The sequence below is a fragment of the Pezoporus flaviventris genome, unplaced genomic scaffold (genome assembly GCF_033815535.1).
Source record: "Pezoporus flaviventris isolate CSIRO_AGI_PZ_B2104156 unplaced genomic scaffold, CSIRO_AGI_Pfla_v1 ptg000001l, whole genome shotgun sequence".
Lineage (NCBI taxonomy): Eukaryota > Metazoa > Chordata > Aves > Psittaciformes > Psittacidae > Pezoporus > Pezoporus flaviventris.
This window is the reverse complement of record NW_026892549.1, coordinates 54,265,293-54,292,927: the sequence shown is the minus strand read 5'-3', so window position 1 is coordinate 54,292,927 and position 27,635 is coordinate 54,265,293. Positions and strand designations below refer to the sequence as shown.

The 27,635-nt window shown below is 41.2% G+C and overlaps 1 protein-coding gene across 10 annotated transcripts in view; it reads left to right on the top strand.

The window, feature by feature from the left end:
• Positions 1-27,635, top strand: part of UBE2F (ubiquitin conjugating enzyme E2 F (putative)) — a 358,305-nt gene that overhangs the window by 273,247 nt on the left and 57,423 nt on the right. For 5 of the 10 annotated variants that reach the window (XM_061458702.1, XM_061458674.1, XM_061458695.1 and 2 more), the window contains exons 1-5: positions 4,554-4,711; positions 7,234-7,367; positions 16,842-16,871; positions 20,009-20,074; positions 27,153-27,220. In XM_061458702.1, the coding sequence (XP_061314686.1) occupies positions 7,250-7,367; positions 16,842-16,871; positions 20,009-20,074; positions 27,153-27,220 (282 nt within the window). In that variant the 5' untranslated portion in view covers positions 4,554-4,711; positions 7,234-7,249. Of the gene's footprint in view, positions 1-4,553; positions 4,712-7,233; positions 7,368-16,841; positions 16,872-18,485; positions 18,633-20,008; positions 20,075-22,193; positions 25,459-27,152; positions 27,221-27,635 lie in introns of those variants that run through there. The other 5 variants (XM_061458661.1, XM_061458667.1, XM_061458733.1 and 2 more) reach the window with 5 other exon arrangements.

Genomic DNA, 27,635 nt, shown 5'->3' with positions numbered 1-27,635 from the left:
ATCGGAGGGTTGTGTGACTGCTTGTTATAAAGCATATATCAAATCTAAGCCGCTTGGTAGTAATCATGAGCTGCAGCCCATGAGGCTGTTTGCCCTCCTCTTGGAATGTTTCTCCTTCAGTGCTCTGCTTACAAACTGTCCACAGTGATGAAGTTATCGACTAACAGAAAGCCAGCTGTTACTGCAGGAACTCTTGAGATCCCTTTTCAATATGACTTTAATAAAGCAGTGTGTAGAAAAACGCTCTGATGTTGCCATCACAACCACAATGAAATTACAGCGACCTGCTCTTCTTCCAAATGGCTTGCAGCAGATGTAAGTTGAAGTGTTCAGGAGGAAAAGTGTTACATGTTGCAACAATCTCATGTGCCTCACATCAGTGATACTCACTTTTTCTTGGCTACATGCATATGAACTAACAGCTCTAATACTGCACATGCCATTGTCATAATTACTGTCACACAGCATCCTCTTCCTTCTGATACTCCAAAGCCATTTTCAGGTCTGCTGTGACAGGTCAGTCACAACTCTAATGATTTCAGTCTAAAAGCAGAATGCTTTTGTTTAAGAGAGGGAGGGGGGAAAGCCAACACAGGTTAAACCCGAACAAGCGAGCAAGGTGGTGGAAAGCAAAGACTATTAGTAAGCAGATTATCTGCCACATGAGAGATGCGTCCTCCTTGTTCACTGGCTTCTTTCACTGTTAGAACACAAGTTGTGCAATACTGTGTTACTTTTATCTTTGTAGTCAAAACCAGACCCCTCATCTATAGAGTCCTTCAAACCAGATATATCATAAAATCCCAGACTGGTTTGGGTTGGAAGGGACCTTAAAGTTCATTCAGTTCCAGCTCCCTGCCACAGGCAGTGACACCTTCCCCTAGAGTAGGCTGCTGCCAAGCACTGTCCAACCTGGCCCTGAACACTGCCAGAGATGGACCATTCACAGCTTCCTTGGGCAGCTTGTAAGAAAACTAGCCTAAATCTGACCCTGTCTTAAGGCCTGAAGCCATGTGGCTTTCTCCATTAAAGTCTGTATTTTTCTATTTTCTCTAGGCAAAATGTGTGATCCCAGTTGTCCTGTCTTGCTGAGCACTTGAGAACTAGCATCTCTTCTGAGATTGCAGACTCAGGGACCAAAACATGAGCAGCAGAGACTTCTACTTTATTTTTCAATGGATGGGATGTGTCTGAATATAGAGTTAGCATTTTTAAAGTAAGGGCATAGAAAAGTTGTGTTTAGAGAACCCATGAGGGAGTTTGGATAATGGCTGTTTCTCTTTGCTCCTGACAATATGAGAACTTTCACAATTGCTTATAAAAGCAGGAGCTCATACTTTAACAAAAAAGCAGACTTCCTTTGCTTAATTCCCCAGCAGACATGTTAAATAAAAGCTTGAGAGAAAGACCAATAAGGACAGAAGAAGACATGCATATTCTTTAAATGGTGGTACAGTATAAATGCAAGATGTTTGTTTCATCTTCTCTCTAGCTTTAGCAACAGTGACAGTGGGGTAATGAGAAATGGTTCGGTAATTGCCTGAAATCCAACACAGAAGAAACCTTGCATTTGTTTGCAGGAGGAGGTGATGTCTGTAACTGCTTGCATTCTTGCTGTGGGAAACATGAAAGACTTTCCAGGTCACAGACGCAATGATCAAAAAATGAAATATTCTATCACATGTGCATCAATTGAGATGAGATTACAAAATTACGTTAGAAACTACTCTTGCCAGTGGTTACTTCCTCAAGTGCTGAATCTTTGAGACTCTTGCCTCTTCAGCAGCACCTTTGGAAATATCTTGGTTTGAGGCCTTAAACATGCCTGACTCGGGTATCCACCAGGAAAGTTTTCACTGGAAAAGTTTGAATTATCCCCAGATCAGCTGGTACTTCTGAAAACCAAGGTTCTCTGTAAGCAAACAGTATTGCTCAAGATTCTGGTCTCTTCACTCCCTGGGGTGACTCAGAGTTCAGCTTCAGGAGTAGCTTATACTATGCTCTTTGAGCCTAAGTGAGAAAAGGAGGTGAGAGAATGAGAAAAACCTCTTGTCAAACACAACATGAAAGAATGAATAAATATGAGTTGAGAAACTGTGGGAGTGGGAAGCGTGTGCACTCACCATGTATCCCTTATGATACATATTTTGTGTATATACAACACATTCACTTAGTTTTTCCCAGACTAGATGTTATGTGGGTAGAAAGGGAACACAGTAAAAATAGGAGACTGTTGCTTCCAGTAAACAGCACTGTCTCTCTGTCTAGACTTGCAACAACGCTGTCTGAGGAAAAAGAGTAACTGGGGCATGGGTTCAGATGAATCTGATTTGCAAAGACTTTTCTTCATGCTGTCATAAACTGAAATTGTCAAGTAGTCGCAGGTCACCAAACATCGGGTGCTGAATTTTTCCCATCACTAATAAGAGGAACTGGCTGAGGGTGCAAGGAGACTGAACACTGTTACAGCCTGTACTGGACTGTATTGGCTCGGCTTTAATTAGTCTTTAGAAGAGGCAGCATTTTGTTGACAGCACCTTTATAAATTGTCTCATAAAAATGTTTTACTAATCCCAGCACAGGTCACAGTGGCCAGATATTAACTGAGCTGCTGTGCTGCAGAAAAAGGAAGGCCAGCTGGTGATACTTGAAGACAAAATAGAAGCAGATTTCTTGAGTTTTCTGAAGAGCAGCTTAGCTGTTAAGATAGGGCATTTTGAGCCTAACTAATAATAATGCTGTAGTGAGTCTGCCTTGCTTATTGAATTCTTGACATTCCTAATGGGCAAGTGACCTTTGGGAGAGAAAAAGTATCAGCAAAAGTGGAATGTTCATCAGTATCTTGAATATTCAAGCTTGTATTCCCAGAATGATGCCAGCAAACAAGCTGGGAAATCCGAGTGCTGAGGCTGACTTTGAAACCTTTGTCTGCTTCAGAATGTCCCAGCAGGCTTTACGACGGGCTCACGAAATTGTGTCGTAGGGTTCATAGTCCGCTGCAGAGTGTGAAATGGCTTTGGCTTATTGCTCTCCAAGGTACAGCTATCTTCAGGACATCTTCTTGGCTCTGAGCTGTATGGGAATCTGGAAACAGAATCACACAGAGGCTTTTCTAAGACACTTAGCATCTTGAGTTCCTCACAAACACAGTCTCCAACAGCCCGGCAAAGGAGAAGGGACCCTCTGCCATGGCACAGCTGGGGAGGAGGCAGGCAGTGAGGTCTGAACAGGTGCGGCCTCTGTGTGAGGTGCCCTGTCAGGGTCCTGTCTGTCTCCTGCATCTCTACAGCCAGCCGATGGACTCATTTTGAATCAACATGCACTTGGATTAGCCTGTAATCATACCTCCCTCCCTTGGGTTCAGTGTTTTGGATAATTTTTGAGATTTCCCCCTTGAAGTTGGTGATTTTTAGACACCCAGCTGGTGTGTCCGTGTGGCATAGCCACAGAAGACAGTAAAAGGAGGGATGCCACGTTCACTCTTTCCAGCCATCATCAGCACTCCTGAGAGCAGGTTTTTCTAAACACTTACTTTATTTCTTCATCTCCCAGTTACATTTTTTTCCCAGCTGAAAACCAAAGCATGAGCAATATGCAGTGGAGAGGCTGCTGCTGAACTGTGGAACAGGGAAATACTTTACGGCCAATTCAGCTGGGTGCTCCTCTTTCCCATTAAGCTTGTGAAAGGGTTAGAACAATTTAAGGCCTCTGAGTGATGGTTCTGCACTGGTTTAACTAGATTGGACTAAGCTAGATTCCAATTTTATTTTTGGTGATTGTGAAGTGTATCATTCCAGTGAATGTTTAGGACACAGAGAGTATTTCAATAGCTGTTTGCCAAACTTTCCTTGTGTCTGGTCTCTAGCTTTGCTTCATCAAACCGTCTAATGCTGCTCTAATAGCTTTTATTTTGGTCCCCTTATTTATGGAAAGCTACCAAACAAAGAATTTGGGAAGTTTATGCACATATTTAAGTTTTACAGATCAAAGGGCTGATCTAACTTAATTGTGGGTGTTTTTGAATTTTCAACTCGTCACATTAGTTATGATGTCAAATAATTCACTCTTGATCGTTGAATGCACTCTTATGATCAGGTTTTTTTACACTGATTTAATCTGACTATTGCTTCCACTAAGCTGCTGCTGGGATGTAGAGTAACTGAACTAATTTAAGCAAGCAGTAATGCAAAGGCTACAGCCAGCGTAATGTGTATTCTCCCCTGAGGAAATCACCCTGACAGCGGCTGGTCTTTTTTTCCCTATCACTTCCCCCTGGTGGCTCGGTGTGATTTATGTTCTACTTGAACCAAATCACGTTTCCACAGACCCACAACGGGACGGTAGGAGGTGACACTGGTGCTGGGGGAAGGCCGGGCTGTCGCTGGGGCCGATGTCAGGGGCTGGTTTCCCTCACGCCCCGCTGACCCAAAACGGCGCCGCCTCACCTGCCGCGAACACCCCCCACATCCCTCCTCCACCAACTCTCGCGAGATCCCCGCAGGCGCGCCCCCGACGCCATCTCAAGTCTCGCGATGAAGAGACAGTTGAAGGGTGCGCGCCTCGCGGCGGTCGCGTCTGCGGCGCTGCCCACTTCCGGTGCCGCCGCTGAGGGAGGAGCGGAGGGAGGAGCTGCGCCGCCGTCGCCCGCTGCCCCGGGCCAGCCCCGGGGATGGTGTTGACCGCGGGAGCCGGGCCCTGACGCCGCGCTCAGGTAAGAGCGCGCCGCCCTCCTTTCTCCCTTAGCTCAGGCCCGGTCTGTTTGCCCTCGCCTCAGGCCTGGCTACTTCCCTTCCCCACCCAGTGCCTCCACATCTCTCGGGATGGCCCCGACCTGCCAGGCCGCGGAGCCCCGGGACCTGTTCCCTGGCCCAGCTGGGGCGTGTCTTCACTGCAGCAGTCCCCCTGTCCCCCGTGGCGGCGCAGGGAACGGGCACTGGCGGTGCGGGGCAGGGCAGGCCGCCGCTTTCTTCGCTCCCGAGGGAGCTAGAGAAATCCCGCGGCTCTCTTGCCCTTCCTTATAAATAAGCACAGTACCCCTCTATCACCGGTTTCCCCGGTGTCGTGCACTGGTGTAAAGCCTTATTCTCCCTTTGCGGTTGGCAGGTTTTGAGCGCTTCCTTGCTGTGCTCTATCGATAAAATTTGGGGTATAGCTGGGGCGAATTATCTCTTTCCCATGCTGGTCACACTTCTCGCTGGTTTCCTAGTTTCTAGGATAAGCAGTGAGAAAACACATCTGTAAATGTTTTTAGGAACTTAGTTACCATTGAATTTGATTTCATTTGGATTTGGCACTTAAAAAGGTGGGATTTTTTTTCGGGGTGGTGGTGGCCGATCTTACCTTCATTTTACAGGTTTTTTTTTTTCTGTTTTGTGGTGGTTTTGGTTTTATTTGAGGTTTTTTTTTTTGTCTTTTACGACCCTATGTCACTATTTGCAGACTCATACTTTTCCCTCCTTTTTTATGTATAGATATATTTTTTTTTTAACTTGCTATTGTCTTTCTCTTAGAAAAGAGAAAGAAAGGAGAGAAAAAAAAGCAAAAAAACTTTTGTCTGCTTATTCTTTTTTTCTCTAGTGTAGTGGGAGGAAAAAACCTACTAGGTATTTCTTTTCTTGAAGCTAACCGCACATACCTCTCAACTTAAGAGAACTTGTCCTTGTTGCAAATCTCACTAGAAGTTCATACTTGGGTACTATTGTGAAATATGTTTTCCTTTGTATAAACCTTGTATCACTTACTACATTCTTCTCAACATCCAAGTGTCATGGTGGTTGTTTCATTTCTTGTTTGTACCCCTTCATGAGTGTTTTGGTGTTGGCTTGATGTTTGGTATAAACCTGGTAGCTCTCTCACAACCTTGGGAAAGCAGTAGGGCTGTCCTGTACAGATGCAGCGAGTAGATTGGCAGCCTAGAGGCTTTATCTCCTGTTTTTTCTAGGCAAGAGAAAACAAATCGACAAGTGAAGTAAATGCTGTTGCAATGGACCTGTTAAACTTCACTTCAGGGCTTGCTTTCATTCTTGCTTGCGAGAATGAAAGACATATCAAGACATACAGAACTGAAGCTGGCAAAGATAAATTTGTGTCATGTCTTGCCATTTCACAGTGTGCTTGTCTTCATCTCAGTGGTTTACTGGACTTCATTATTTGCCTTACAATTATCTTGGCTGATTCTCCATTTTATACTGTGAGAGCTGATGTTACCTGAGCATCCGTTTCTTGGTAACTGCTACATACCTGTCTGGTCCTCTGTGCAGACCAGTTCACATAAAGACTATATGCTGGCTTTCTACACGGTTTTTTTCGTCCTTTATTTTGTTGAATTAATTCATGTGACTAAAGGATAAGTATTTCTCCTACCATTTTCGTGGTGGTGGTGCCTAAAGACTAGGGACCTGGTCAGCATTATGTTGGTTTTGGCTGAACGGTTAAGAATGAGTTGCCCTCAACTAGGAGTAGTGTCAACGTGTTTTAAGCCATGACAGACTGAATGTTTTGGTTTTATGGTTTTGGCATGCAGTCTGCCTTTTATTGTAATTTATTAGTGCAGTTATCTTCTCCAGTGGAGGACTGGCACAGCAAAAATATCTTCATTTCAGTTACTAGATCTCTGTATGTAACTTTCTCTACTGTTCCTGTGAAGAGTTACTGTTGTGCAGCTGCATAGCTAATTGCACTCTTTGAAGTATAAAAATTTCCTTTCTTGTGTCCTGGTAGCTAACTCAAAGCTCACTTCCTAGGGTTAAAGAGTTGTTCCATTAAACCCTCCCCTCCCCTTTCTCGAATGTCTGCCAAAAAATAGCTCTGAATATTGTCCTGTGAAGTGTGGCTGAGAATGGTTGCAGCAGGTTGTGTGGCAGAGGCATTTTCACAGCAGTTTTCGAAGGACCAGTGTCAAGCAGTGGTGTAATTTGGGAGATGGTGCAGTGAAACTAGATTGTAAACAATGATGAAAGTCTGACCTTTCTCCAGCAAAGCTGAACTTCCTTTTGGCCTAGTGTACTATAACCCTCTGTGTTCACATCTGAAACAAGCTTTCATTCTTCAAGTACTTTAGGCTTTGTCATTAATTGCAGTCATGTTAACTGTATATATCATATTCTTTGTTTGTGAAGCATATGACAATAGCTGTTGAATAAGGAGCAAACTGTAACCTGGTTTTGTATTCTCCCCTTTTCTTCCTCATGCTTTAGTTTTGTCATTGACTTTGTTCTGGTGTTTGTGTTCTAGATTGAAGACAGCAGTAATGCTAACTCTGGCAAGCAAGTTGAAGCGGGATGATGGTGTCAGAGGACCCCGTGCATCCAATCCAGCTTCTGATTCAACTCGGAGGGTGTCTGTTCGGGATAAATTACTTGTTAAAGGTGAAAGGAACTCATATTTAAATACTGGGGGATTTACAGTTTGCAGGTGTGCACCAGCGAGCAATACTAAATTGCATTAATGGCTGGACTTGATCTTAAAGGTCTTTTCCAACCTAGTTGATTCTGTGATTTCCAGAAGTATTTTTAAAATTGCGTGTGAGTTACCTCAGGATTTATACTGTAGGTTATTATATTGTTATAAATCACATCTCCAACAGCTCTTTTCCTCTAGGACACTTATTTTCTTTGACTGTTGTAAAACATATAAAGCTTCCTCCTTACTGCACTCATTGGGAACTGTGTCATCAATTAAAACATTACAATAAAAAATTGTCACGAAAGTGTCACTGAGTATATAGGAGAATATCAGATTTTACTTGCTAGAAAGTTATTTTTTTGAGCAAACCATAGCTGTGTGTGACAGAAAAGAAACTCCTAAAAGTAACATCAACATTCCTGTGGTCTTTAATGATACAGATCAGAGGCAGTAAACTTCAAAAAACTTAAAAAATGAATGCAAGAAGATTTTTCATGGGCCTGGGGTCACTGGAGGTTGCTTATGAAGTAGTGTAATACACTCATTTTTGTAGTGTCATATGGTCTGTTTTAAGAAGGCTTCTGTAGGCTGTTGCTGGCTTGCTACTGGTGGGGGAAAAACCACAGGCTTTTACTTTGTGGCAGGTCTGGGTGAATGAGGTAGTTTGTGAGACGGTTATTAAACTATTTTACAGTAAAATTGTGGACAGCTCTCTCTTCATTTTTTCTGTAGCATAGATAAGCTTGTGTTTACAAATCCATAGGTGCTGACGCTTTGCAGTTACTGTGGGCTTACACTCGTATATACTCCCTTTGGTAATAGCTGAGTTTTAAAGCTTGAGCTATGAAGCCTGATCTAGTGTCAATATGTTGTTTAGGTTGATGTTTCTGCTGAAAATGATCAATAGCAAATATGCTAGTGTTTATGTGTAAGCTGTTACTATGAGGATTCATGCCAGTCAAAGGGAGCTCATATTTCCTGATTTTATTTCAGAATGGCTTGAGATGGACACTGGTATATTTGCATGAATAATATTGCCTAATTCTAATATTGCATATGGCTGTTTGAATTAGGGTCGATTCTGCTATGTAACTGTATGCTGGAACAAGGTTTCAGTGCAACTGCTGCTGCCTTAGTGCACTGGGAAGTCTCAAGTAGACTGCAGGAAAATGATATTCATAATTTTGTTCCTTTGCACTGTTTAAGGACAGAGTTTTAAAACACTTTAAACCCTGATGTTATAATTCTCATGATGAGTTTGCTTTAGGCTTGCAGTTTGGAAATCCTTCTTTAACTCCAGTTGTGAGGGAAAAGGTATCAGGTGGGAGGAATAAGCTTTTTAACCAGGCTAAGCTACAAAGCCAGATTACTAAATATATATGTCTGATATTTTCAGTAACCTGCATATGTAGTCTTGAGAGGAAAGTAGCAGTATAATATAAATACACTTATACTACAATGCCTTTAACAGGGCGAGTTGTCATAAGAAACTTTACTGTACCCTTACAGCAATCATTTTTCAGTTATGACTAAAACTTTACCTAAGTCTGCAGGGAAAGGAATGTAGCTATAAAAAATTAGTATTGACATTGTATTTGCTATGGCTGCCATTAGCAAACCAATGCAGACTGAGTATCGAATGAGTCCCAGACTGACAAGTGTTAAAAGCAGGTCACTGCTGGCATCCTTCTGACAAGTGTGAGTACTAGATCATGATATGCTTGTGTGTGAAAGTTGTATCATGTGGCTCTCCGAAGAAAGTTGTAGGAGGAGCTGTCAGTCTGGTTAGAATGGTTTCTGGACTGAAATGTGAACTGACAGTAGCAGTAGGTCACTTCTGTATAACTACACTGAAAGTGGGAGGAAAATCTAGCAGCTAGTGTGGAAGATTTGTTGGGGATATTCTCTTTTAAGCTACTCTTCAAACTAAATGTAGACCATTCAGTTACAAAAGTTTCTAGAACTTGCTTCTTCTCTTTAAGATAGCTCAGCTGCAGCAGCATCTACAAGATTAAGAGCCTGAGTGAAGGTGGGAATTCTGATGTTGATAGTGTTTTTAAGTCGCATATGGATCTGCAGGAATGAGTTTGATAGAGGGTGAAGAGCTGCCTGCATATAGAAATGACACTATGGCATCTGCACCAACTCCAGGGTCTTTTACTGCTTGATTATATAGAACTGTAATACACTGGTGTACACTCAACTTCAGGTTGTTGTATTAGATTTGAAACAAAGCTGGTGGGAGCCTGTAAGAGAAGTTGTCACTGATGCTTGTTTAGGTGGGAGATATCAAACAGGTGAGAGTTGCAGAGTGGGTGAAAGGCTCAATCACATCAGTCTGCTGGCAGCTGTGAATTAAAACATCAGTCTGATCTACAAGAGGAGGAGGAGATGAGAAAAGGCCCAGCATGTTCTTTACTTGTTTGCCCTATCAACTGTGCTAAGCAATCCTGTAAATCTGACCTAGCCCTGAGAGATGGCTATAGTGTATGAACCAAGGTGAGGTAGCTGCTTGCCTGCCCCAGTGGTGGTGATGTGCTGGAGAGATGCTCTCCTGTTACTGATCCATGGTAAATTGGTGATAGTCTAATAAATTCTGCAGGCAGACATCTAGTTTTAATAGAGGTATCGTCCAGATACAGACAGTGTCTGGTTTTTATCTGGAGGTAAATTAAAGACGGCCTTGTTTGTGTTGATAAGAGAGTCCAGTTCAGGAAGGATTATAGGATCTTTCTGAAGGATGCGTTATTACACTGATAACCCTGCAGTCCTCAAATGTATTGTGTACAGTGACCAGTAAAAGAGATCAATGCTATTTGGATTACGGGATAGGCGACCATGACCCCAGCCACTGATAAGTGTAGACAGTGCTTACAGGCTTGTAAAAATTTGTCACAGACCAACTACATATGTATGTTAACTGATATTGCCTTAAAGTAGGAAATATAAGTGATAATTCAGGAATGATGTCAGCTATTTGCACTATATGGGTGAGAAGAAAATTCACAAAAATATTTTAAATGCTTTTAGTAAAACTGGGAGGACATGAGCTATTAGCAGCGTGTTGTCATGCCCTGTCCTTGGGTTTAGTGATGGGTGCAAGTTAGACCTTTTTTTTTTTTACCCAACTTTGTAAAAGAGCTACTTTAAAAACACTGGTGCCCTTTGTTGTTTTTTCTAAGCTGTTTCTTTGTTTACTTAAATATCCAGTATTGTTACATATTTAAATATCAGTCATGGCTCAGGGCATTGTTTTGCTGGGTTATTTCATGGATGTATTATCAAAGGAGGAATCTCTGCCACTAAAATTTTATGTAGGGAAGTAATTCTGAGACAGCCGGATATTCTTTTCCAGCTGTTCTTCCTCTGGAGCATCAAAGTCATGGCTGCTAAGCAGGATTTTGTAGCAGCCTGTCCCCTGCTGAATAGCTCAGCAGCTGATGGAGCACATGTGGGAGGTTAGAAGGTGTATCTAGAGTGAGGAGCATGGCGGTGGTTCTGACCTGAAACCCTGAGAAGTTGCAGGAAAACATCACTGCTTTGAAGTCACTGAGAGCATGAGTGTCTGAAGGTGTGTGGGGGGTGAGGATTAGTAATTCCAGCTGGCAGCCCTTAGAGAGAGGCTTTCTGGCCAGGAGAGAGACGCCAAGCAGTGACTAACGTGTTTCACCATAAATCACATGGAGAAAATGCAAACAACTGGAGAAGGCAGAAAGTAATTACTGATGTGAGGAGGAGGGGAAATGGTTCTTGAAGGGCATCTGCTGCCTCTCTGGCCATGAAAGAGGCTCTAATAAAGCGTAAGTTTGTTAAAAGTTGTGACATACTCTTGCATCTGTATTTTCACTAGATTTTCAGTATAAGCTCAATTGGAGAGTAAGATCCTAATTCTGTAGGCCCAGTATACAAGTTAAAATAGAGAAAACGGTACACTTGTTTTAGCAGCTTTCAATTTGTTCTGTGGTACAGAGTTTATTTTTGATGTTAAATTCATCTCTAAGGGGGAAATTCATTACATTAGAAAGAGGGGCTGCAAGATGCTGTAAGCCATGCAGTGCTGAACTTGACAGGCACATCCTTTCTGAATGTTTGAAAAGGGCTGAGGACAAGTCCAAATCATATTAAAGACTAATACTGTATAATGAATTTGACTGCTAAATTGAATTAAAGGTAGAGAATATTCCAGGATGCTAGTAGCAGCAATGTATATGATTATTGATCACAAAAGTTGTCCTTTGAATTTATTTACAGGAGTGTGTGTTCCTATTTTTTTTAAGTGCACCTAATCACTTTTATATTACTGGTTTGATTGTGAACAGCTTGAAATAAAAATGAATTAGCATGGTTTATTCCTCAGTTGTCTTCAACATTTGTGGCTTTCACAACTAGATCCAGGTAACTGTAAATATTTCAAGTGTGCATTTTTATAAGCCTGAAAGAACAGAAGTGGGAAACGGATTATAAAAGTGAGGTGTATGTGCACTGTAAGAAAAAATCAGAAGAATCCATATATTTGCTTTCTTCAGTCCTTCAAGTACCGGAATATCCCTCCTCACAATAACAGGTGAGGAAAACTGAGAGGGGAGAAAATACTTTTGAAAGTTAAAAAAGAAACCTTCATCAGGGACTGTAGCAACAAGACAAGGGGTAATGGGTTAATACTAAAATGGGAAGTGCAGGTTAGATATAAGGAAGAAGCTCTTCCCTGTGGTGAGGCGCTGGCACAGGGTGCTCGGAGAAGCTGTGGCAGGTTGGGTGGGGCTTGGAGCAACCTGGTCTAGTGGAAGGTCTCACTGCCCATGGCTGGGGGTTGGAACTAGGTGATCTTAAGGTCCTTTCTAACCCGCACCAGTCTGTGATTCTATGGGTCATGCTCTGTATCTTATAAAAAGTTCATGCATGCAGACAGCAGCAGCATTTCTGAAACAGCTTTGAGTTGAAGCTCATTTGAAAATTTACTACTGGAGACTTTTCCTAGAACATGACTGACAAAGGGAGTCCAGATTCAGTGCATTGCTTCACTTCTGATGCCTCTGATTTTCAGCATACATGAAGTATTGCAGAGTTAAGAGATTTCCAACCACAGTGGCTTTTTCTGTTTTTTTTTTGATGTCAGGATAATGCATTTTGTATAGAAACTGAAGCATGGGATTTGGTAGTGTCTTGTTTCAAGCAAACATTTGGAAGTGGAAGGAAAATACACGTCTCTTACTCTAAACTGGCAGCATTGTTTGGCTTAGTTGGCTTCTAATACTGTTCTGTACAGTTGAGGAGCTAAATAGTGAAAGTTATATAGGTGGATGGATAAGATTAGGAGGCAGACAGCATTATACTGCTGGAATTAATACTTTTGTCAGAGTGTTAAGGTATTTCTCTTCATCTCTAAGCAGTATTAACAATGTACATTAAAGAAGGACTAAACAGAAGAAGGGGCTTTTTGGACAAAACCAGAGAGAAGTAAGTATTTGCTGTGGATAAGAACGTTCATTCCAGTTGAGGAAATAATGCTTTCACTTTGTGTACTTCAAAACAAAACCCAGTGGGAAGCATACAGCCTGACTCTTTGTGGCAGTGCTAGTAAACAATGTGGCAATGACTTGTTGAGATGGGGTGGGGAAGAGGAAGGAGCAGAATAACATGAATACAGTCTGCATGGTACTGAATATAACATCCATGTGGGTCTCATAAACCATATGCCTGTACCCATGTCAGGAGCGTGTGTTCCTGTTTCTATCCTGAGAATTGTCATGAGTAGTTATTGTGAAATCATTTATAAATAGCCTTGATTGCTTGTATTAAGTTTAGCTCTCCCCTGGTTTATAAAGTTCCTGAACTACTTCTGAGGCATAATCAGTTTGCATTCAGCTCTTCCAAAAGTCTGTTTAAATTAAACCCTTTTTTAATGGTTTAAAATAGAATTTGGAGCTGTTCAAGCAAGTGCATACTGGGTCAAGAGCAGGACTACAGATACACATGCCACTTGAGTGTGCTCCTCCACCAGATCACACAAGGTCTGAGGAACACCAGACTGGCTGGTCAGGGGCTGGTCTGGTTTTGAGATGCCTGTACCTATCTTAGTTTTTATCCTGCAAAAGCTCTGACATGTGTCTACACTTCAGGGCTTTCAGACCTACCCAGGATGGCTCATCAGAGGAGGTGCAGGGCTGTGCAGTACTGCTGGGTTTTCTGCTTCCTGGCGATAGCCCTCTTGATTGTGAGAGGAAGTGAGATGCCCACTAAGTGGGTGGTGATGAGTGCCATTTTCCCATGGAAGTTCTGGAGTGCTCTTGCGCAATATTTCCTGAGATGTGGGTTAAATCTACTGGTTTGTCTTGTCATCTTAAGGAACGGTGTGGTGCCTGGCTGTGAATTGAGGCACAGGTACTGATTAGCCATAAAACATGAAACACAGATTGGATTTTCTTTACTGTTCAGCTGTAGTTAGTTTTTTGAAAGAGGATGTCAAATTGAGGTGAAGTTTGTTCTTTAATTTACTGAGGCTTTTGGAGCTGTCAGAAGTTCAGTGTGTTGGAGCTCTGGTTGCTGTTTCTACATTTTGCTTATTTAAAAACCTGTTAAACCCTGCCAGTAAATTGGCAGACAGCACAAGGGGCAATTTTTTACAGAGAATATTCTTGTTAGTGGTATTGCTTTATGTAGAAAATACATAACTTAAAACATCAGAATCTTAATGGAGCTTGAATGATCTAGTCAAAAATCGTAGAATGGTTTGGGTTAGAAGGGATCTAAAGGCTCCCTCAGTTCCAACTGGAGCCAACAGGTTGCTCCAAGCCCTGTCCAGCCTGGCCTTGAACACTGCAAGGGATGGGGCAGCCACAGTTTCTCTGGGCACCCTATCACCCTATGCCAGTGGCAAAGCAAATTACAAAAATAATTTCAGTATCAAGACTGTCACTACCAAAGAGTCACAGAATTTGGAAAACTTGAACATATAGCTTTGGTCCATTAAATGTGTCTAGTCATTGTTAATCAATGTTTATGTGGCACACTTAGTAGTAACATGTTTCCTTACTTGATGTTATTTTAAAAGTTTAGATTATTGAAGGTCTTTGACTGCTGGCTTTTTTTTTTTGTTAGATTTTTATCAGGTTGTTTTGTTTTTAATTTGTGTTTTGTTGTGGAGTTGATTAGAAACCTTAATTTTGGGGAACTTGCCTTTGTTAACAAAGCTTTGGTGTGTATTAGTTATGATAGCCTCCCACCCTCCCCGTGTCTGCACACCGTCAAAGAGCAAGCACACTGTTCCATCCTCATGGGTGTGGGTGAGCACCATCATTTTCATGTTTTTGCAGGAAAACCCACTCATGATGAAACAAAGGGAAACAGAGACATGTGAATGCACTGCAGGAAATCTTCACACTTCAAATGATCTATGGGGATCAGTTAACTCTCTGACCCTTGCAGGAGGCAGAAGTGAGGCCCCAGCTCAGCCCTTTCATTGCTGGGTTTGACCATGTGCTGTCCATTGGTGTCCCTCTTTGCCCTGCTGCCCTTTTCCCAGGATTGAAACAAAGGGTGGGCAGGATTTATTAAAGCCAAACAACAGAAGAACAGAAACCAGTAAGGAAAATGGCCAACTCCTTAAATAAGAGCCAGCTCCTAAACTCTGCCATCTACTGAGGATTAATAGTGGCTCCCACTATGAAAGGCTGATGAGTTTAAAGGGAAAGGAGTGGGGGAATACTCCTACAGTGCATTTGTATAGCTGCAGCCTCCAGTAGTTGGTTAATGCCATGTCTTTAGTTTTACTTTTTGGTTATGAATCCCACCCCCCTTGATTATAGCTGAAATTAAATTTTTGGTATCTTTAAAAGGCAGTTCTCTTTCAAAACTCAGCAGAAGCATGTCACCAGTGTTGGGGGGGATTTTAGAGTGCAATTGTGAACTTCTTAGGTGTGTGTGAAACAGTGCTTCCAGTTTGGTGGGGTTTTCTCTCAGTATAGTAGGCTGCAGATGTAGGACTACAGGGCTGTCCCAAGCAAGTGGGAGGTGGGAGTCAAATACGCATCATGCTCATTGCAGAGCCCAGCCAGGTTTGATAAGCATGGATGCAAGGAAGGTTCTGGGGAATTAGGGAGTTCTTAGTTGTGATGAGTTTGGGTTCTGCGCCAAGAAATAGCTCCCTATATCTTAAACTGAATTACAGTTTTCTTTAGATTTGTGTTTTTCAGAGTTGGCGTTGAACTCTTAAACATTGTTGGTAGCCCAAATAAATGGGCTGTGTCTATGCAGACCAGAAAGCAAAGTTAGGAATCAAGTGGTGATGGTGGGAAAAACCCTACAGGAAATGCAAAAAATATATATTATTTAAATTTAAGTTTCCTGGAACTTCAGAAGTAAAGGCAGAAGGGCTATCTTGATGCATCTCATTTATATTTCTGTGAAATAAAAGTAATTTAAAGTAAGACTTCAGTAAAATACACATACAGGGAGAAAGCAGTGAGTCTTCCAGAGAAGATAGCATGGTAGAGAAAGTGAATGTGCCTCCCTTCCTAGGAGCTGTGCAGCTGACTCTGGTTACTTTTTCTTTTATGAATACCTTCTAAGTTTTATGCATGGGAAATATAATAAAATTTAATTGGACTGCGTATCTATAACAAACTGTGCTCCCAGATGAAATATCCAACAGACACTGGAGCAAAAAAGAAAAATCATAACACTCCTGAGTTTGACAGTGCAGATGTTTGAGGGGAGTACAGTGGATGCACTGACCAGTGCATTTTACCCTTCCAGGTGCTTGAAGTGAAGGTTTGTCTTGCTCTGTTTTTGGTGCTCTTGATGCTGATTTCTGCACACAGGACCACATCTGACAGTGCCCTTGAATTAGGGTTTCAGTAGCTGTTTTCAGGTGTGCAGTATGTGCTATCATGCTTGGAGGCTTCCCTACAAAAGCAGTGCATGACCTGAGGCAATCTGGCTGATGATGGAAGAGCTTTAACAGTTGGATACTGCAGATGGTGCTGATGCTCACGCAGGCTGTGAACCTCCTGTGCTTGTTTTCGTCATTGGACTGGCACCTTGATTCTTGAGGTTTTTCTGCTTTTGTGTTTTGCAGGCTGTGGAATTCTGGCCTTCCAGATTTTAGTGCCATATATATACAATTTTGGGGGTTTGGATAATGCCACCTTTTGAAATGCCAGTGCTCTGGGTATTAGAAGGCCTGGCACTTCAGTCTTGGCAGAGCTGAAACTCCTAATCACAGTAGGATACATTTGACTGTAGGGCAGATGAGAGTTTTTAGTAATGAATTGTGGTGCTTAAAAGAGAAATTTCAAGGCAAACTTCCATTCCAGCTTAATTATATTTTTAAGTAAAATTTGATTTACAGAGTGGTTTAAATGAGATTTGACTATTTGGACTTCAGGAATGGAGTTTTGCTTGCATAAATAACAGTTGATTTTTTCCTCTTTCAACAGAGGTTGCAGAACTTGAAGCTAATCTACCTTGTAAGTATAACATTTAATGGCATGCTTTTTAAAGGGAAAAGGACTATAGAGCTGAATGTTTTGACTGAAGTATGAATGCTAATGGGATGCGCGGATTGACTCCACAACTCGTTAAAGTTGTAAAGTGGGTATGCTTTTTATTCAGCGCTGAGACGCATGGGGATAATTCCTCAAAGTCATGCATGCCTCAGTGTTGTTTCCCTCTACATTTATTCTCTAAAGTTATATATATTCATAAGGTTGCACAATACGCCTATACATATTCATGTCCTATCCCCGCTTCGTATTATAATGACTTAGAAGGTCCTTTGTGCCTGCGCAGTACCCCCTCTGGTCATGGGCTTCATCTGGTCAAGATGAAGTAAATGAGTCTTCCTCCTGTGGGTAGGAGTCTTCAAGATGAAGTAAATGAGTCTTCCTTTTCTTGAATTTTCCACCTTTTAGTTTTCACATATGGCCTTAGGGTTTGGTCGGTGTCCCAGCCATAAACCATCTGCTTCTCCCCCTTCAGGTGTCTGCTTTTCCTTATCAATAGCTGCTTATCAGTAGAATCAGGCCTCTGCTTTTCCTTGTCAATAGAACCAGGTGTCTGCTTTTCCTTATCAATAGTTAGTGCCTTTGTTCTGCTTAGTAGGCATGATAGGTACAGAAAATACTTTTGTTTAAGCAAGCGAATTCCTCAAACCCCCTTGTACAACCCCCCTGTACATTGGTTAACCTTGTATCAAATGGAAGGAAAGCTATGCAAAACTGCCACTCATTTTCTGTGTTGCTCCCTTTTAAGGGATTGTAGTGAGTAAAATTAGTGTACTTTGGAAGCAGTATTGAGTATTTGGCTCCAGAATTTGATTGCTGGTGGAGTGGGAGCTTCCCTCTTGTAAACCACCCAAAAGGTACCTGGAACTGAAGAGTGCATTTATAACCTCACTCCTGTTCTTCCTCCATTCTGTCTTTTTCAAAACAGGAGATCTGGTTCAGAAAATAACCAGTTTCTCAGGAAACACATGAAATCAACCTAGTGCTTTTTCCCATGCGATCTGTAACCTCATGTGTGGGTTAGTAGTGAAAATACTCATGAAAAGTAGTTTTGTTTTGTTTTTTTTAAAAAGTGATCCTTATTCCTTTAGAAAAAATAAAAGGCAAAATTATGTGATTTTAGCCCTGCATGTTACTTGTAATGGATGTTATGCTGCTAAAAGATGAAAATATTAGTAGCCAGTTTAAAGTAGTCATTTAAGAGCACAAGGTAAATGGCTTGTTGCTTCTAGAGCTGAGGACGGGTAATTAAAAATCAAGTGCTTTCTGTTCCTTTGCTTTAGAAAGCCTAGTTCTGTAATGGGAGCAAAACACAAAGCCCTTTTATAAAGAGGAGTAAAGTTCCTACTGCTCTGTGTTTGTTTCTAAGGCTGGGTGTTGACAGTGAAGCTGAGTTGCTGCTGAGCTCTTTCTTTTCAAGTGTTGACCAGAACAGCATCATTCTGCCGTGAGTTCTTAGAATACAGGCGAGCACAACAAATTTTTGCTTAAGCAGGTTCAGTTACATTCAGAGCTCATTGCTTGCTTTACAGAACTTCCTGTGGTGCACGTTCCTGGTTCAGAGTAACTAAGACGGTTTTACCTGCAGGGAAAGAGGCAGGAACTGCTTGCAACAGACTGAGAATGTATGTGCAGGCTATTACTGTGCTGTGCATTCACACCATCTTGTCCATGTGTTTATCTTGCAAGAAAACCAGTGAACATTCTCTGCAATTATGCTTGCAGGTAGCTTGTAATGTTTAGAGTCTTTCCCCAGTTAGGGGGAGCTTTGACCATGTGTTTTTCTCTCTGGGTGTTGAGAGAAAAATTCTCAATACTGTTTCTGATGAGCATCTTCTACTTGCTAATGATTCCAAATCCAGGTCAATATTCAGATCTTAAAAATCAGGCTTTTCAGTGTACAGACTGCCTGATGGGAGGAGTTACAAAGGCAAAAAATACACAATAGAAGCGGTAAGAAGGGATGTCAGGAAGAGGCGTTATTTTAACTCTATGTTCTTCTTTCTTGAAGGCAATTACAGAGATTTCACAGAATAATAAACTTTTTTTTTTCTGTAGACTCTCTTTAGGATAACAAACACCTGAGAAACACATATCAGGGTTTGTAGTTATTACAATGTGAATGCATTACTACAGTTTGTGTATAGTTCTGGTTATTTTTTCAGGCAGATAGGGTCTTTATCTCTGATACTATTTGGCTCCTTGATTACAGAAAAAGAACAGCCAGCCTGATATGTTAAGAAGCTAACGGCTGCATAATATGAATAATAGTGTATCCATGGATATTTACACCTAGTGCCAGATTGACAGCTTGCCTCTGCCATGGTGAAGAAAAGCCAGTTTTGTGCATGGGAAGGCAACTTGGTTTCTGTCGTGAAATGCTAACAAAGAGCTTTTATGCTGTGAACTTGCATCTGTTGAACTGAAAACACTGACTAGTTTTATCAGGTTGCTGGTTTTTTTTTCCACACTTGTTATTCATTGTCACTGTTCTCTTTAAATACATCTAGTCTGAGAATAAAATGTGTTTGGTTTGTAATGGTGCTCTATATGTTAATGAATGTAATTGGTTATACAGAAGAAATTTGTTCAGTTTGACAGCTGAGCTGGCTTTTGGATGAGGCTTTCAGTAAAGGTTGTATCTCATACCCTACAGGTATAAATAATCCTTTGTGAGAATCAGGCTGTGGAGGCATGACCTCCTGCAGGCTGCAGCGTGTGATCAAATGTTAAGATACACACATTAACATTAAAGAACTTGTAAGAAAGAGGTGCTCGTATTCTGTATATTGTCATCTTAACATGCAGCTATGATCTATGCAGAAAACCAAAACTTTTGGCATTTTAAGCTATTTGAGACACCATGGATTACTGAAAGGAAACAAGTTTCTTCCTCAGCTCAAAGTGAAGTTCCATTACTGCAGGTGACCTGTAACAGTATAGGGAGGAGGTGCTTAGAGACAAAGTGTAAGAGGAAATCACTTGACTGGAAGGTAGGGATTAATCAGGGAGTGAATTTGGAGAATATGAAAGATGATATACTTGCTTTCCCAACAGTGGAAAACCAATTTTCTGATGTAAATTATACTTTTGCTTCACAGGTACATGTAAAGTGAATTTTCCTGACCCAAACAAGCTTCATTACTTTCAGCTAACTGTAACCCCAGGTAATTTTTTTAAACATTACTTTTGGTTTTGAGTGTGCTCGTGTTAAGGAAACATTATTCCAAGAGTTTGCTCAAGAATCCAGTAAACTTTCTAGTCAAAGACTGGCTGTAATACAGTGGTTATATAGAGGCAGTGGAGAAACTGGGCTGGATTTTGGGTAGTAGATGCCAATAAAAAGGCCATCAAAACTGAGCAGGTTTAGGAAATAATCAGGTCTTGTTTGTTCACTTTGAATTGTTTTTTTTTTTTCCTCTTGGTTGATTTCAGACCACCTTGCTTTATTTGCACCACATCTAGATAAATTGCCGTACTACAACCCTGTTACAAATTTATTCTTTTCTTACTGGTTGCTTGACTCTGAAGAGGTAAAGAGATAGATGACAGATATAACGCTGCTGGAAAACTTCACGTCTATGCATGTCTGATGATGCTTAACAAGTAGGAGCCTCTTAGTCTTTGAATACTGAAATATGTGGAAATATCTTTTATTATTAATGCAACTTAAGCACACTGTGAAGCTTCAGGCATGCTGTTCAGTAAAAATGTTTTCAGAATTTACTATTTCCACATAAGCTTCTGAAATGGCTCACATAGCTGTCCATTTTAGGATAGAAAGTTGTGCTTGTGTTTTATGGATGAATTTCATGGAAGATCATTTAAACTTCGTTTTCACTTATTTTTACTGTGTTTTGCCTTTGGGACTCTGCAAATACTTAAATAAGAACATGGACACGTACAGTACACTGAATTGAGTTAGATGTGTCGGGATCAATATGTCTCTGCCAACTGATTCTTGTAGAGGCACATTTTCAACAGAATTCCAATACAGTATGGCAGTCATCCTGGTGTTTTACCTATAGAAACAAGATTTACCCTTCAAAGGGTAGTATGTTTCTCATAATCCAGTATCTTGAAGTCAAATGAGCACTAGATGTCACTATTGCTGCTTATTATCCAAAATCCACTAGGACTTCCTCAGCAGTGGAGATCGTGGGTGGTCTTTGTTATCATGTCCATTCATGCGACTCCTTTTTGTGATGGGAAAATGAGCAAGACTGCCCTAGTCACTGTAAATAAAGAATAAATGCAGGTGTTGTTACACGACTTTTAACATCTCATTCTGTGTAGGAGATGTGTTCATGCTTGCTTGGTGAGTGTTAGTCTTGTCCCAGTTTATGTGATGCTGCTTTATTATGTTTTGCAGAGGAGTCGACTTTACAAGATCATCACTGTGTGAGTTAGGGATGTGAAGCAATGATAGCTTCTTCATACTAATTCTATAATATCTAAATACATAGGTATTTATGTTCTGTTAACTGCTGTGCAGGAAGATGTTGCAGTCAGAAGACAGTAGTTGAATGCAGAGCATGGGTTTTGTGCTAGCTTCCTTGCTGAAATGATCTTGGGAATGATATGATCTTAATTAACATTTTGTTGCTCTAAATATAGCTGCACAGCTGAAGTCTCTGCAGTTGCAGTCTGACCCAAGTAAACATCTATTTTCAGCTGTGCATAATTCAGGTACAGAATCTGGGGATCAGATACAGCTTAGCACAGCTCTCCAAAGGCAAAATGGAACACATACCAAGAAAATCTTTGCAGCTTTCTGATTGCCTTCCTTATTGACGTTTTTCTGTAGAGTATGCTAAATCTTAGTTTTCTTTGGGATAGCAGAGGCAGGTGGGTGGTCATCACAGATTTTTTTTTCTGTCTCAAATGGCCCAAAAATCTTTGCTTGAGCCAACTATTTTTGTAGCGTCTAAACAATGTTGCATGAATCTTGACAGCCCAGAGGAAGATTCTGCTTTCCTCTTGCTTATAAATCTCTCTTGCATTGAGAAACTGAGTTCCTTCTAGAAATCCTGCTCATACATCTGCCTCTTCATGGAGCACTTTGCAAATACCTCTGCAGCTCACGGATCAAGAGCTGTGCTCAGCACAGCTGCGGGTGCCAGGGAATACCTAATGCTGCCTTGCAGTTCCCGTTTAGGACCTATGCAGTACATGTGTATAAGCCAGGGCTGGTAGTCTGCTCAGGAAGGAGGCTCTTGCTGGCTCCCTTAAGGTTCTCAGTTTGCTTATCTGTAGTTACAGAAGTTGCATCCTTATATGATAAATTTGGTAGAACAGTGTTAATTCTTTTCATATCTAATGTTTAAATTCTCATATATTCTGATTAATATGAGAGCTTGAATTCTGTAACCACATTTTTATAAGGAATCTTACACCAAGCCAGTTCTGGAAGAAGCTGGCTGTCAGGGTTCCATGAAGGTACTGACTGAACATGTTTTTTAACACTAGAAATGCCATTTGTGGTCAGTGTTCTAACCTTATGTTATTGACAAAGCCTATGCTCGATGCTTTGTTTAATGCAGTCTGGGCTTGAAAGGACAGAGAAAGCAGCTTCTTTAAATTCTCACAAAAAGACTAATTTGAGTAAGAAAATAAACTTTATCACCAAAGCAAAATTACTTCAGCTCCCTTGGTCTGCACTTCTCATAATAACCTTTCTTAGTAAGTATTTAATGTCACAAAATTATCCTGGTGACAGTGAGTTTTTAAATTAACTGTGTTTGCAGAAAATCTTGCCAAGGGCGACTGCTGATTTTGTGTAATTAAAGAAATTGGAATTCCTTTATGTTATAGCTTTCTGCAGTGCACCCTGAGTGGATTTATCTTAGAAAATGGGTAATACTTAGATTTTACTGCTACAGTAGACAAACTGTGTTAGTGAGGCAGATACTGCTGCCTTTCTCTGCTGTCTGAAGCTGCTTCTTTTGTCATCTGAAACAATTGCTCTTTTAAAAAAATGCTTTAGACAGGCACTTGCCTCTGTTCTTGTTTTTGCACCAGTACCACTTGGATCAAAACCTAGGAAAATAAGGAGGTGCTTATAATGCAGGCAGAGTCCTGCCTGCTGCACTGATATTTGGAGCACAAAATTGGAATCTGAGACTAAAACATGGTAATGACCTGGAAAAAAAAAAAATGAAGGTGAGTTTTAGGTAGCTTACACATGAAGAAAACTATAGGAATATGTATAACTAATACAGTATTACTGCAGTTTCCAGACAGTTGGAATAGTCTGGTTTTAGTGTGGTTATTTTAGAGCCCAGTTCTTCAGGGAATTAATAAAGAGCCTGTTCTCTGTTTTGTGTGCTGTGAAATGACAAATCTCAGTGAGCATGGCTGAGCATTTCAACACTGCAAATTCAAGGAGTTACTATCAAAAGCATATCCTTTGCGGCCTGTCCTAATTATCTTGCATTTTCTTTTAAAGTGATAAAATAATTTGATTTAGTATTTTCACAGCAGTTTTAGCCATCAAAACGCCTTATGAATACAAACACATTATAGTCAAGTTGTTGATAATGAAACTTCAAACTGAAGTGGGAGAGATGCTGGCTGTTAATGCAGCTTGAAGACATAAATTTAAGTGGTAGGAGGAAAACTGGAGCTCACATTTTTGCAAAAGTCTCATCACTGGCCGACTTCTTAAGTTATGTGCTAAAGCTATTTTATTTGACAGTTTTATGTTTGAATTGTAGTACTTTCCTCATCATTAACTCTGCCAGAATTTGAGTTCTTCCCACCCCTGTTCCATGCCTAAAAACTTGAGGGTCTTTATCCTAGTCTGTATGGATGCTGTGGGACACAGGGAAGGAAACTACCACGTGGAAGAGCCTGTTGACTTCCTTGAGATGCTGTAAGATGACTTGATTCTGAAGGCTTATCTTGTTAATGCATTGCAAGATTTCTGGCTGGGTACTGAGGTTCTCCAGAGATATGAATGTTTAATATACCTTTGGGAGATGGGTAATGAGTAGCATGCTTTATTGTTGCTTTAGTGAAAACCTTACAAACATACAGGCAGAATTGTAAAGGAGGGAGGAGAGATGCTTTACGCTTCTACTTTGGCAAATACATCCTTGCTTATTTTGTAACAGAACCAGTAGCATACTCAGTGTATTTCTTTGTTAGTGCTAGTATAGACTGATGCCAAGGGAAACCTGAAATATAAAATGAGTTGTAATGCAAGACAGCATTTAGTATTGAGTTGACTTTGAGGGAGACTTCATCCCGAAAATATGTGGAAATGACCTGCAGTGCGAGGCACAATGTATGAAGTGCTCCAAGTCTTCCAGAGATTTCTCAGCCTTACATATAACACAGGAAGATGAATAAGACGAAACTGAGTTAATACATGAGGTATCTCTTACAGCCTATGGAGGTGTTAATATGTGGTTACAAAGTGCTTGAGCTAATATAAAACATGGTTTTGTTAAGGAAAAGGGGTGTTGTTTCACCACCTGGTCCTGCTGCTGCTTTTCTGCTGATAATTTAACCCTCTGCATGCCATTTCATCTCCATAATCCTGCAGGAAACTGCACTCTTTTTGTGGTTATGGTTTTACACATTGAGAGAGGCTCAGCTGGTCTTGTACCCTCCAGCTGAACTTGCCTTTTCTGATATCATCCTGCACATGGACACTGGGAATTTCTTCCATAGCTGGGTAGAAGTGGAGCTATCCTGAGCTAGGTCTGCATGATGGGGAAGAGCAGAGAAAATGAAGACCAATTATTCAGCTTTTTTCCTCAACCCATGCATCTCTTGAGCAATGCCAGAGTGATCTTTGTCTGTGCTTGAAGTCAAGGACCTACCTTAATGTTCCTGCATGCTGCCAAGGCTGTGGGCGTCATGCTTTTGGCGTGCAGAGAGGTGGAACGTGGCTCTAGTCTTGCTGCTTGACTGGCAGGAATGTTACGGTCTTTTGGCATTCTCTTCTCCCTGGGAACCATTCTCAAATGTTTCTTTAGGACAATTGTATTACAGTGAGGATTCGTTAAATCTGAGGCCTTTCTTTTACATAGGGCGCATCCATCAACAGGCACCTATTTCACGTGAGCAGGGGTAGAATATGAGTTGTTGCCACACGCTTTTAAGTCCACAAAATCCACAAAGTCTGCACACTTTAAGTCCACAAAAAGGAAGCAGTGAAAATAAGCCAAAGAAAGTGATTTCTCGCTGCCTGATTTCCTGAGCAACCTTAAGTGCTGGCATTTCTCCTTTACCTTTCTATACCTGCAGCAGGCTTCTCCCTATGCAAACATACGTGGGTATTTCATGTGATTGCTCGAGAAGGGCTTGTGAGCCCATGGAAGGCTTTGGGGTACATGGCTTGCACTGTAATAAGCACTTAATTCCTCTATGGTGTGGCTTGTTTTAGTCCTGTCACAGAGTCCTGACTGGAGATGATTCCAACTGTGTTTTTTACACAGGATGACATCATACTTGGAAATAGTGAGGATTCCTGACACTTTGTTGGAAAGCTATTCCAGTGTGCTAGATGGTGCATAAAGTGCAGTTAGCTGTGACCCAGGAGGTAATGTGGTAGTGTCTCGGCTGTTTGAACTCCTGGGAAATAATGGACCATTTTTCTTATCATTCCTTTCTGGAACAGTGAGTGTCCTGCTTCAAGTATTGTGCCCATTTGACAGGGAGCAGTTTCATCAAAGGGGTATTTGTATAACTCACCTTTTACATCTCATTCATTAGAAATGGCTTCTTTACAAAGATAAGACAAAAGATAAATGCCTTTTTTTTTTTTCCTTTCCGTAAAAATCAGTGCATGTGCATTTACTTTCTGGTTAAGCAAAGGGGGCATGAAAAGTCTGCTTAATAAATGAAACGCACTTCAAAGCTGGATTGGAGTGGCAACAGAGAACGTGTTTGAAAAGCCTGTGTTCTGGCCAGGTTATTAAACTGAGATTTGCAGTGGCTAAATCTTGCATAGCTGAGTGTGGAGGCAACTGGAAACATCACTAGGTGGGGTGGGAAATACCAGCCACGCTGTTTCCACACTGTGCCTGTGCTAGTGTTGAAGCCCAAACTTTCTGATGCTGTTCATGTGCTGAACCTCTCGCAGTCTATACAGGCTCCTGGGAGAAGCTGGATTGCGATATTGTCCCAGCAGCTTTTTTGCTGTTCTGCAGGCACAGATCCTTTGGAGTGGTGTAGTGTGCATTTGAGCCTCATCTTTTGGCAACATCAGCTTTTACAGGCTCACTTCCCCCTATAACTGAGGGTTTGTGTTATTTGACAGGGTGATTCCCTCTTGTTTTCAGTAAGCAAGCTGGTAAGAGGTTGTAAAGAGGAGGAGGACAGGAGCTGGCTGCTCTCTTGTGATTATGGCAGTTGCAGTGTGGAAGCTACAGGCTTATGCTGACAGTGGTGAGATTGTAGCATTGACTGAAACTTGAGCAAGTGATATGGGGCAGTAGTTGGTAATAGGAAATAGAAGGTCATGCTAGATCTGTGTAGGGATTGGTAATGCAGCAAGTCCAGAAGACAACAAACATCCTGAATGAGGATTCTGATGACCTGTATTAGAGGAGCTATTTTCTTTTAGTGGTTTGGAACAAGCAAGATAATAAAACTTTCTGTAAACTATGGACCACTTCACATAAAGCAACTTTACAAAGGAAAGTTAAAAAGTATACTGTCATACAGTGATAAACAGCCTTCCTTACCTTCAGGCCTTCACCGTGGCTACACTGTGTGATACAGAGAGCTAGAGTACGCAAGGTGGTTTGAGCCTAAGCATTCCTTAGATGTCCCATACCCCCACTGTGGGCTGGGTACCTATCTGCACAAGACGTACTAGGAGGATTTAGCATTAGCAAGTGGAATATGTATCCAGCCTATTTCAAGGGTCGGTGGTGTGGTACTGTGTGCTACGTGGCTGATGTGTGGCCGAATTATGTTCATGCAGACGCAAGAACCTCCATCAAAGGTTCCTCTGTCTCACTATTGCCTGGTATTCTGATGAGGAAGGTGGACTTTCCAGTGTCATTCTGAGACTCTTAACTCTTCTGACTTAAAGTTCCTGCTGTACAGGTGTTGAGAGTGGAGGAAGAGACCATGTTCACACTCTTTTGGGGCTGGGTGGCAGCTAGTGTTAGGTATAACTAGGTTAAGTGTTTGATTTTAATCTTTGTAATGACAGATCTTTTGTGTTATATGGTGTCTGTTATTTTCTCTTACTTAACTATTATCCTTGGGTTTTTTCCCCTTTAGATGAGGGCTATTACCAAGGTGGAAAGTTTCAGTTTGAAACTGAAGTTCCTGATGCCTACAATATGGTGGTAAGTATTTGTCATTAAGCTAATAGTTGTCAGTTTAGATTTCCTTTCCAGATAATAGGACTTCAGAGGGAACTTGGTGTTGCCACTAAGCAAGCATCTTCTATCTGCTACTAAAATATCATGGGCTGTAGAAAAATCTTGGTTGGCTAGAGTTTTCTGGGGGTCATCTGAATTCCTGCTTAAAGCTGGGGTAGTCTAAAAGTTGGATTTGGTCGCTTAAGGCATGGGAAAGTTGGCATTTCAAAATCTCTTAGGATGGAGGCTTCACTGCCTCTCTGAGCCTCTGTTTCAATGTTGAACTACTTTTGTTGTGATTTTTTTTTTTTGTGTAATAATTTATGTTTTCTCAGCTTGTCTGTGGCCTCTTAACCAATTACTGTGTATCTCTAAGAAGAGCCCAGTTCCATCTCCTAGT